Below are 12,265 nucleotides of genomic sequence, written 5' to 3'. Positions count from 1 at the left end.
CTTCATTTACATTTCAAATGCTATACCACAAAGTCCCCTATATCCTCCCCCCCCCCGCCCTGCTCCCAAACCCACCTGCTCCCACTTCCTGGCCCTGGCATTCCCCTGTACTGGGGCATATAATCTTGACAAGACCAAGGACCTCCCCTCCCACTGATGGCTGACTAGGCCATCCTCTGCTACATATGCAGCTAGAGACACTAGCTCTGGGGGTACTGGTTAGTTCATATTGTTGTTCCACCTATAGGGCTGCAGACCCCTTTAGCTCCTTGGGTACTTTCTCTAGCTCCTTCATTGGGGACCCTGTGTTCCATCTAATAGATGACTGTGAGCATCCACTTCTGTATTTGCCAGGCACTGGCATAGCCTCACAGGAGACAGTGATATTCACTTTAAACTCATATGTATGTCAATGTGATTTTAGAAAAGCTGATAGAGGCAGGAACCCTTCCTAAGTGGGTGGATGGTTTGAGGAGATGAAAAGAACTACCATTAGTGCCAACTGTCAGATTTTGTTAAAATGAGAAGATATTCTTATATCTTTAACAGATAAATTGATTATATATACATGAATTCTAGACAAAAGGGAAAAATTGATCAAGAAGAATGCACAAAGGACCAATTCCTGAAGCACACAATGTGGCAATGCTGGTGTTTCCCTGCGGATTGCGGTCAATACACAGGTGAGGTCAGGTGAAATATAAGAGTAGAGTTTGTGATTGGACAATGAAAAAGGAAGACAGGGCTGAGAGTTTCAGAGAGAGGGGACAGAGGACAGACAGAGAGAGGGAGACAGAGAAGATGGAGGAAGAAGACAAATCAGATCCAAGTGGCTTGAAATAGCCACGGGTAGTTATGAATATCATAGAAGAATAATAGAATATTGTAGAGCAATTTGTCCAATCTAGGTGAGCAGCTTGTATCAATATCAATTGGCTCTATGTTCATTGTGTGGGCATTCTGTGGGTTGAAAATCCACTGTTATAAATCTGACTGATAATTTACAAGCCTCTAGAGTTTTGATTTTACTGTGTTACAGGGATTTGTGACCGCTAGCCACAGGGGGCACGGGTGATGGGTGGGAAGATATGAGCAGTTCAGATGGAGGCAGGGAAACCACGTGGAAACAGGGAAGACTGCAGCTTGAAGCTCCCAATGGGGGAGAGGAAACTGGGCTACTAGAGCATAACCAGCAATAGCGTGGATTGATTTTTTTTAATTATCATACACAATATTTCCCCTTAACACTTTTCTCACTTTGGATACAAGAGAACAAGGCAGGCCCCCGGGACAAGCATACTTACTGACAGCTTTCAAGGTTTTTGTTCGGAAGTCGCAGCCTCGGAAGTTTAAACGCAGCACGTTTAGACGCCACTTTTGTAAAGTGGTCACCACACATTTATCTGCAATGTTCTTAACTGTGGAAAAATCAATCTAAGGGGGATAAATAAAAAGCATTAAGAAATAAGGAAGAGCTATTTTGTATAAAAATTTTAAACATTTTCACGCATCAAATACTAGAATCTCTTCTTAGATTCATCATTTCCAAACGAGAAAAGAAGCTAATAATGGCAGAGTGCACTGATGTGCAAATCCCACAAGATAAGGACTATACGTGCAAACACACTTCCAGAACTATTAGATTAGGCCAGTACACTAGGGTAAAAACTTTAAACGCTTTTTTCTAGTTAGGGATCAAACACCCCATGCATGCCAGACAAGCACTCCATCACTGAACTCCATACTCGGTGTGCACACGGCTCCTAGGCCTTGGTGAGCTAAGACATACAGAGCAGAAAAACAATGAAATCTCACGTATCAGAAACCTGGGAGCGCTCACAAAGTTTCTAAAAGCAAGTACTCTTTAATCTCATGTATTTTTTGTGGTTCTCAGGCAAGAATTTACAGTCATGGGCATGTATCAAAAACAAGGAGCAGGATTTTAGCAGCAAGAGGAGACACCCTAACGTCTTCCAATAAGACTGATGAAATAAATGGAGACACACACACACCATAACACTGAGCAGGAGCTGACCTCAGGCAAAAGAACACAATACACCAGAGGACACCCAAACCAACATCCCCCAGCTACACCATGCTCTCGCTCAGTCCAGAGACAACATCCCTTATCTAGGAATTTCATGACAAACTGACTTGCTGACATCACCTGATGCCATTCTTTTGATGAGAATGGCTTTTCAGAACTCAAGATTCCATTCTCAGAGAGCCTGGCAAGCAGAGGACCTGCACCATTGGTTAGAAGGAGGGCAAGCGGCAGGTGATGGATCTCCTTATAAACGGCTAGTAATTAAGAGCACACACCGTGGATGGGCAGATTACAGCTCGAATTCTAATCCGGGCTCTTACTAATGTGGGCTATTTCTTAGCTAATTTGTTTTTCTCACTTGTCAATGGGAAAACCAGCAATGTCTATCTAGGAAGGAAAAGCCTGGGACAGCACAGGATTGCAGGCTGAGCTTAAATCCAGCTGTTTGTTCCTAATTCAGAAACCGTGACTAGACCTCACAAGATGTAAAATTAAAACAACAACAACAACAAACCTTTTCAAGCTGTGTAAGGTATATAAATAAGCTTGCTTGAATCTGAATCTGTCAGGACACCGGCATGCACACAAGACACAAGACACGTACACACAGCCTGGTATTATCTGACATGAGCTTCTAGGCTGATATTTTTATACTATTCTTTTCCTAAGACTATTTCTATATTCTTTTTATAAGATGGAAACAATTGTACTTCTCATTCCAAAGAGACTGAGAAGTCTTATGGCCAACAGTAAAAATGAAGCCTACATTGTCCCTCGGAGACTTCTTATGTCTTTTGTCTGTGAATGATGCTGTAATCTCAACAACTGTCAGCCAAGGTTCAGGAACTGTTATTAGTATTATTTTCCCTGTTTTCTAAAGTTAGTTCATAGCTGACTTCATCACTTTCCCTCAGTGATAATGACTAGAAGACTGATGATACCACGGACTGGAACTGACCTGTGGCCAGGTGGTCAGGCACTAGGTACGAAATCTGTTATGCTTTTTCATAGAAACTAAGAGGAGAGGACAAGGTGCCAGCAATTCCAAATGAAAGTCAGCTCCGTGCACATCCATCCATCCCGTCAGGACACCATCCACTCCTGACTGTCATGGTGTACTGTTCTCGTGACTGTCAAGCCATACTGCTGAGGTGCTCACAAACTAGACACACCTGTCTTGGCTTTGAGTTTAAGAAAGAGATTCTAAAACCTGTGAAGACAGACTGTTGATCACTACTCCTGAGTTCAGTAAACAGAGCATGTGCAGGGAGGAGAGGTGGAGGGCAGCCTACAAGTTTGTATCTCCCACAGGCTCTCAGGTGATGCTGATGCTATTGATCTCAGGACCACATTCAGCGAATAAGATGGTTTAAAGTAACAAGTCTCTTAATTTCCCTGTGAGTTTTCTAGTGTGGCACAATTATAAGGAGGCAGTGAGAAAGTAAAATAAGAAATCAAGCATTCAAACCTTGGGTGTTTCAAACAAAAGCTTAAACTTACAGCTAAAAATATTGTCAGTATCTGTTTGTTAGTTTTCCTGTTTATCTATCAGCCCTGACTACTCAAAATACATATAAACACCCTCTCTCATGGGTTCTATATGCCACCAGTCATGTTCAGTAAGGAAACGCCTTCTCTGTTTTAGAACCAACCTTACTGTTATGAGCTATGAGATGGTAATTACAAATCATACGCTCTAACTGTTCCCCCTGCCCCCGGGGCTAGAGAGATTGCTCAGTGGTAAGAGCACTGGCTGCTCTTCTAGAGGAGCCAGGTTCAGTTCCTAGCAGTCATGAGATGGCTTACAGTCTTCTGAAACTCCCTTCCCGAAGAATATAATGCCTCTTCAGCATGGCAGGTACCAGGCGTGCAGGTGGCACACAGATGGAGGTAAAATCCCCATACACATAAAATAATTATAAAAAACTAATAATAAAGAATGTTTTCTTTTTCTTTTTGAGGAGTAGGAAGGGTTAAGGCAGTGTCTCACTATATAGCCCTGGCTGTCCTAAAACTCACTAAGTAGACCAGGTTGACCTTGAACTCAGAGCTTTGCCTGCCTCACTCTTGAGTGCTGGGATTATTGCTCAAATGCTTCCTTTTTAAAAGTTTTCTTTCTCATAGTAAGAGCTCAGCGTAGAACCTGCCTTCATCAGCAGGAAGAAGTTGACAAATAATGAGGCAAGGGTAAGGAAGGTGTAGCTTACCCAGCAAAATGAGTCTTTGCTTCAGTCTAAAAAGAATATCCAACTCACATATTCCACCATTTAAAAATTTAAATTCAGATATATCTCTTAAGATACTGTTACTCTAAATTTCCACCTCTTCCTCCAGCAAAACCAAACAGCCAACAAACCAAAAACACAAACAAAAAGCCCTTTCTGCTGATGGCCACAGAGAAGGGTGGGGGAGCAGGAAGGAGGCCCCCTTACTACAGGGCCTTCCGGAAGACAATTCCCATGTGCCCGTGAGAAGACCACAGTGCCCTGCACGGCTACTCACAGAGTTCCACAAGGAGCCTCTCTGAATCATCGCCATCCAGGAGCGGTTGACTCGACTGCACGCCATCATGTCTTTAAAGGTGAGGTACAAGAAAATCTAAACACAGAAAGAAAAATCATTTTGACTGATACCTGAATTTTGGTGTAGTTCTTCCATTATGTGTGTGTGTGTGTTAATAACAGCAATATCTTCTGTATATTAGATAAGGCTAGAGTTGCATTTCAAGGGAGGAATGTTTTCTTTGTTTTGGTTTGGTTTGTTTGTTTTTGTTTTTCGAGACAGGGTTTCTCTGTATAGCCCTGGCTGTCCTGGAACTCACTCTGTAGACCAGGCTGGCCTCGAACTCAGAAATCTGCCTGCCTCTGCTTCCCAAGTGCTGGGATTAAAGGCGTGCACCACCACTGCCTGGCTTCCTCAGACTCTTATCAACATAAATCTTGGAATTGTTTTAAAGCTGCATCATAAACTATATTCTTACAGTGAATTAAACAACGTACTAGGTGGAACTCTACAATGTAGTCTCTGTTCATAGTTCTTTACAATATTTTATTACTACTGAGCTGCAAGCTCTGTATAGAGTTTTATATAAACCTCTTGAAAATATGATCATGTGATAGTTCAAACTGATAGCTACAGAAAGATAGCAAAAAGATGAGCATACTTGTTTTCTGCATGAAGGAAGTATTCTGGAAGATAGCTAGTGATATTTCTCTAAATAGTAGCTAAAACACAGAACTCATTTAATAATTGCTAAGATGAACTGCATTTTCCTAAAGTTATGATATTCTTAGGAAAACTCAATAAACCCATCTGGTTTCCATCTCTGGATAAGTAGCAGATTGGGAAAAAATATTCTTGATACAAAACATCAATAAATACTAAAACAAATTTTAAACATAACTTAATTTTTTTTTAAGTAAAGGAAGTTTATAAATCCAGGCTGACAAGCACTCCTGGTACAAGTGTCTGGAAGGCAATAGGGATGGTTTCATGACAAATGAGCTCTGTAAGCCTATGCAGACACAGGAGAGAGTCACCATGCTTATCCAACAGAGGCACACACTACACGTTATAATGCCATTGGAATAAAAATAGAATTAAACCCTGCCCCAAAGAACTGGTAAGGAAAGAGCAGCTGCCGTGCCTGCTTTAACTGTTTATGGAATCCACCTGAAATCTATGATCTTTGCAGCTGGATTTGCTATATTAGGATGAAGCATGGTTCCAAACTGAAAATAACCCTGGGACATTGGTCAGAAATAAATCATTTTCTCTAAAGAGACACAAACTGGAGCCAAGCATTACAGAACTGCCACAGATTAAGCCCAAATAAAACTAAAGGCTAACCAACACGAGGAGAAAATCCAGTAAGCGTTAAACAGAAATGAAAACATCACTGGTCAGACTGTGATCATAAAACTTCTAAGTTTTAAGTTTAAGGTAATCAATACAAGGAAGACAGCATTCTTGAGAAAGATATTGTCAAAAAAGACTAAAATATCTGTCTAAAATTAAATAGGAGCAAGAGAGAGAGCGCTCTTTGGCTAAGAACCCTTGTTGCTCTTCCGGAAGACCTCTCAGCACCCGCGTCAGGCAGCTCACAATCTTAACTCATGCTCATGGAGAACTCCCATACCCTCTATAAGCACGCGCGCGCACGCGCGCACACGCACGCGCACACACACACACACACACAGACACACACACACCCCTAATTAACATAAGCCCTCACAGATACGTCAGCAGCTAAATAATCCCTTACTGGTGTGCCTTGAGGTGAGCCCAGATCTGACAATTAACACCAATCATTACAGAATGCAACAAAAAGGGTAAGCATCAGTCTCAGGTGCTACGCAGCACAACTGTGAATTACAACCCAAGAAAGGCCATTAAGTACACAATCTAAAACAAAGTTTCAGTTTGCCCCCACTTAGAACCTCCACAAAGAAAAATTTCCGAAGAATATTGAAATCCCCAAAGGGCTGGAGGATACAAATAGTTCATGATGAGCAAAGAATCTAACCAGTACATAGCTACCCACGCTAACCTTGTAAAACAGTAGTGTGACTAAAGCATTAGTGGAGACTGCTCAGCAGTTAAGAATGCTTTGCTGAGCTTGAGGGCCCAATTTGGGTGGCTTACAACTGCGGGTAACATCCACTCCAGGGGATCCACTGCCCTCTGCTGGCCTCTTCAGCACCTGCACTCTCTCTCAAATTTTAAAGAGACTAAACACGAGATGATAATATCCTAAGAATGGAGAGAGCAATCACGACTAAAGTATTCTAAATTCAGTTTTCGCTCAGGAAGAAACCTATACCTATTCATTCACATTGGTATTCCCTAAAAAGTGTGCATGTTGTGCTGGCTTCGGGTTAAACAATACAAAGAAGTATAGTTCTTGACTGAGGAGGATATAAAAACTCAGGAAGCACTCCACACTTCTCACACTGCCTTCTGAATATTTATATTTACACTCATAGACAAATGCTACTTGCAGGGGGTGTTTTTGTGCACTGTGTATTCAAATGCTAATTTCTGCACCCAGAGACCTGGATGCAGCCAGGACTTGCTATAATATATATATATATATATATATATATATATATATATATATATAATATCTAATTATGCATATATAATAATATATGCATATACAATTAGATATTATACACATATATATTTCTTTATTTACATTTCAAATGTTATCCCCCTTCCTAGTTTCCCCTCCGAAAACCCCCTCCCCCTCCCCCTCCCCCCTCCCCGTGCTCCCCAACCCACCCACTCCCATTCCTGGCCCTGGCCTTCCCCTACACTGAGGCATAGAACCTTTTCAGGACTTGTCCTCCCACTGATGGCCAACTAGGCCATCCTCTACTACAGAGCCACAAGTTCCACCATGTGTTTTCTTTGATTGGTGCTTTAGTTCCAAGGAGCTCTGGGGGTACTGGTTAGTTCATATTGTTGTTCCTCCTATGGGGCTGCAAACCCCTTCAGCTCCTTGGCTACTTTCTCTAGCTCCTTCATTGGCTATTGTCCTTATTAAGAAGCACTTCCTGACTCGGTTTTTGTTTTGTTTTGTTTTGTTGTAAAACATTGTTCTTCATCGTCTTCTGATTGGTCAATAAAGAGCTGATCAGCCTATAGCTGACAGGAGAGAAGGCGGGACTTCCGTGCCTTGAGACAAGCTGAGGTTCTTGGAGACCAGGGAGTCTACCAGAAGAAGCCAGAGTGAGACTGCACGTAACCCCTCGTGGCTCAGGAAGTAGGCCTGGGCAGGGTTAGAATAGCTCAGAATCTGCCCAGCTGTAGTGCTTGAAGCCTTTAATAAATATCAAGGTGTCCATGTCATTATTCAGGAACAAGGGCAGGTATAGAAAAGCCGGAACTTTTACAGCTACTCTTGGCCTTAATGAGAGAATACTCTTTCTAGTGGACACTGGTGAGCACAGAGATTTCAGAATGATGAGAATATGTGATGGCCGAGGGCCTATCCCTAATCAGTGTATTTATACCATGCTCTCAGAGGATGCAGCAGAAGAGAGGCAGGAAGAATGCAAGAGCTGCAAGATACAGAAGGGCGATGGATAACTAACTCCATCTGGGCAGGACACGGACTCTCAGCAGCTGCAGATGTCTGTGCGGGGTCTGCACAAAAACACGGGCCTGTCAACACCTAGGCATGGGCGGAACAGCTCAGGCGCCTCCAGTCACTACTGATGTATTTGCTACTGATACACTCAGGGAGAGGGACAGCCATGGTCTTCAGTTGTATGTCCACTAGTGGCCTCACCTGTGGATGGTTCCAACCTAGTGCTCACACTGATGTCTCTGGGTACACTGAGCGGGTCACAAAACAAAGGCAAAAGTCATGAATCTGGGGAAAGCATGTGGTAGAGATTTCAAGGGCAGGGTTACTAGGGACGGGAGACAGGAGAATGTGAAAGAGAGAGTACTAGAACACATTACATATATGTAAGAAATTTCAAAGAACACAATTATTATTTTAAAGAAGCACATATTTTAAAAAACGAATAATCATTGAAAAAAACGGCAGGAAAATATTGTATATTTTCTAAACATGAACGTAGGGAAAGTGTTAAAACTCACTTTTTTAAAAGGCAGGAAGAAAAAAGTCTATAAAATATAATATTTTATGACTACCTATAAAATTAAATAAGAACCCAAGTATATCAATAGTCACATGTGGTTTTTTTCTTTTTTCTAAACAGAGTCTTATGTAGCCTAGGCTAGCCATTCCTGATCTTCCTATCTCAGTCTCTCCAAGGCAGGGATTATAGGCATGCTGATATCACTACACTCAGGAAAAGTCACAATCAGTTATTGAAAATTCACCAGTTAGAAGAGAAAAACCACAGCTTAATAATGCTTTTTGCTCTGATATTTTCCTTGAGTATTAACATCTCATTTTTATTCATTTGACTTACTATTATAATTTAGGTAAATTTTAAAATCTTATAAAAAGACATACTTTAACTAATAAAAGCAATTATCCAGACACTTCACTAGAGATGTCCAACAGTGCATGAGTCCCCACAACATGGCTGTAGAGCCACCAGGAGAGCCTGACTGACCCATAGTGATGACACTCGGTATCTGGTAGATGGGGGTGGGGAAATCAACCTCTCCACATCGCTTAGCTCTTCTGGAAAAGGCCCTGGCTGGCATGATATGGGAAGCTCATGGTAAGAGGTGAGACAGGGGCTGGAGAGATGGCTCAATGGTTAAGAGCATGGGCTGCTCTTCCAGAAGTCCTGAGTTCAATTCCCATCACCCACATGATAGCTCACAACCATCAGTAATAGGATCTGATGCCCTCTTCTGGTGTATCTGAGGACAGCTACAGTGTACTCATGTATATTAAATAAATAATTCTTTTTTAAAAGATTTATTTATTATATATAAGTTTCTGAACAGCAGTGGTTAAGATGCTCTTAACCACTGAGCCATCTCTCCAGCCCCAAATAAATAATTCTAAAAAAAAAAAAGAGGTGAGACAATTCACCCTTGAAGAGTATTTTACTGTCGACAAACCCCAGGATCAGATCTGTACCTGGGTAACTGATCCTGGGTAACTGTACCTGGGTAACTGATCTGGTCCAAAAGGACAACAAACTGGATTAGCTTGTACATTATCTGCCATCATATCACTTGAAGAGGCAGGGAGATTGTGAGTTTCAGGACCTCTAGTGTTTATTGAGACTTTCTCTCAATAATAAGTGGATAAATAAATAAACAAACAAGCAAACCTCTTTTCTTCCACAAAATTCACATAGCTACCCTGTAGGAAGATCCTGGGTAACTTATATCTCTGGGTCATGAAAGTTAGAGTCCCTAGAGCTCACCCAGCCCTTGGAAAGGAATATTGCAAGAAGCCCTGATTCTCTCTTTTCTTTTCAGGGATCCTGACATTTCAGGAGAGATGTCCTGATAATCCAGGCTAACTGTCCCATCTCAAGACCCTTAATCACATCTGAAAAAAAAAAAGGATTGTGCCATGTAAGGTGGCACATTCAAAGGTTCTCAAGATTAGGACGGAGACACACTTGGGAGGTTCTGTATTGTCCTGTGGAATAGCAAACACTATTCAAGAAAGAAGGGAAGAAAAGGCCATCAGGAGACTTTAATTCCACGTGCTTGCTGGACTATGCCAGGGGTGAGCACACTGCTGTTCATTAGATTTCCTTGCATGTCTGAAGGAGCTTACAGTCTCACTTTTGAATAAAATTCGTAGGAATACTTTCAACTAAGGAGGTGAAAGGTTAGTCCTCAGACCCCATTTGAGGAAACACCTTGACAGGAACTGGAGGTGATTGAAGAATCAGAACAACAGTCCGTGTCTGTGAATTGGAAGGCGCAGTAACAGTAAGAGGAACTAAACCAGGTTTTTACAACTGCTGGTGATGTAAACACTAAATGCACACAATTGAGACCTTAGAAGACAATCCTACCAAAGACACTATGAACAGTAAAAACGCCAAGGTGTCAACTCTATCTAAAGTCTACAGACTCAACTGAATCTGTCAAATTTCCAAAGGCTTCTTGTGTAAAAATGGAAGCCAGTCTTCAAGTTCACATGTAATTGCAAGAAATCTCAAAACAACTTTTAAAAACAGCAGCTGGAGAGGTCACATTTCCTGACTTCATACTTAACTACAAAGCTGCAAAAATCAAAACACTAAGTCCCAGAACAGGCATACAGCACAAGGGATGGAGCATCCAGAAACAGACACATCCTTCTATGGCTAGACCAAACCATCCTACTGAGGAAAAACAGTTTCTCACTATGCTGGACACTGAAATAGAAAAAATGGATATGGGACACTCTTCTATACCTACTTCCATAAAAAATAAAATAAAATAAAAATAAAAATAAAAACCTACCCCAAATGGATCAAAGATCTAAACAGAAGAACTAAAGCTATAAAATTCTTAGGAGAAAACATAAAGTAAGTCCTATGAGATCCAAAGCAAAAGCAACACAGGAAAAGATAAATCAGATTTCATCAAAATGTAAAACTTTCATACATCTAAATATGAAAATAAAGGTAAAACCTTCACATTTTCCTTATGTATTGCCGTTGTGTCGTTGGGAAGGCCGTGTATACGTGTGTGTGTGTGTGTGTGTGTGTGTGTGTGTGTGTGTGTGGTTGTGTGTGTGGTTGTGCCCAGGTAGGCACATTTAGAGGCAATAGATTGATATTAGGATGTCTTCCTCGACTGCTTCCCCACATTTATTTACTTGTTTGCTTGCTTACTTAGTTACTTACTTGCTTGCTTGCTTATGACAGAGTCAATCCTTTTTGTCTAGACTGCCCAGCCAACTTGTCCCCAGGGTCTGCCCATCTTTGCCCCCAGCACTGGGGTTACAAATGCACACTACACACTTAGCTTGCTAGGTTGGTGCTGAGGATCTAAATTCCAGTCTTCACACATGCACACCAAGCTCTTTACCCACTGGGATTCCTCTCAACTCTCATTACTATCTGATTTTTACTAGCAAACTTGAAAAGTTTATTTTACCCACATCTTAGGATTAAATCATTCTCAACTATAAGTTCTAATAGGATATTAATTATAGCAACAATAACAGCAAAACACAAATCTAACTGGATCCTATGCATCATTTAGATGTGAAATTCTTGCATGAATGGGTTTGGATTTTCACATAACTGCTATGCTTTGCATGGTTTCTTACCTAGTAAAGAAAACTGTATAACACCTTTCCCAGTGTGTGTGCATTGACACTTGTCCCAGTGTCCAGTGCATTACTCACTCATTAGCTCATGTAACATTTACCTCTTAGGTGACTATTTTACAATGTCACACCTCATGAATTCCATGCAGAGTTGCCCAGAGATACCTGAAAAGAAGTGGAGGAGGGTCCACATTGGAATATGGAATGAGCTATTTCCGACTTTACTACTCATTACCACAACCTCTACTTTTTCCTAAGGAAAGGGGCCATCATTACATAATGTATAAAGAATTTTCAAACGTTCCTATGCAATAACCCCTGGAAATACTAGAAATTAATTCCACATGCAACCCTGGCTGCTGCCAATATAGCTCCTGGGAAGAATGTCAGGGTGAAGAACTAGACTTTCCAACTTAGTTCCATGGATAATCAGCAGTTGGATTATTTCATGTAAGCCAGAAAAGTGACAAGATGTGGCACAGAGCAAAAGAGGGGTT

The 12,265-nt window shown here is 41.3% G+C and overlaps 1 protein-coding gene across 2 annotated transcripts in view; it reads right to left on the bottom strand.

The window, feature by feature from the left end:
• The window catches only part of Fbxl13 (F-box and leucine rich repeat protein 13), a 159,340-nt gene that overhangs the window by 95,136 nt on the left and 51,939 nt on the right, over positions 1-12,265 (bottom strand). For both annotated transcript variants that reach the window (XM_021163601.2, XM_021163602.2), the window contains exons 8-9: positions 4,550-4,645; positions 1,305-1,434 (exon numbers count right to left, since the gene is read on the bottom strand). In XM_021163601.2, coding sequence (XP_021019260.1) covers positions 1,305-1,434; positions 4,550-4,645 — 226 coding nt within the window. The remainder of the gene's footprint in view (positions 1-1,304; positions 1,435-4,549; positions 4,646-12,265) is intronic.

Source organism: Mus caroli, unplaced genomic scaffold, assembly GCF_978045245.1.
Source record: "Mus caroli unplaced genomic scaffold, Mus_caroli_1 scaffold_4, whole genome shotgun sequence".
Classification (NCBI taxonomy): domain Eukaryota; kingdom Metazoa; phylum Chordata; class Mammalia; order Rodentia; family Muridae; genus Mus; species Mus caroli.
Note: the sequence above shows the minus strand (reverse complement) of the source record. Positions and strands in the feature narration are given on the sequence as shown.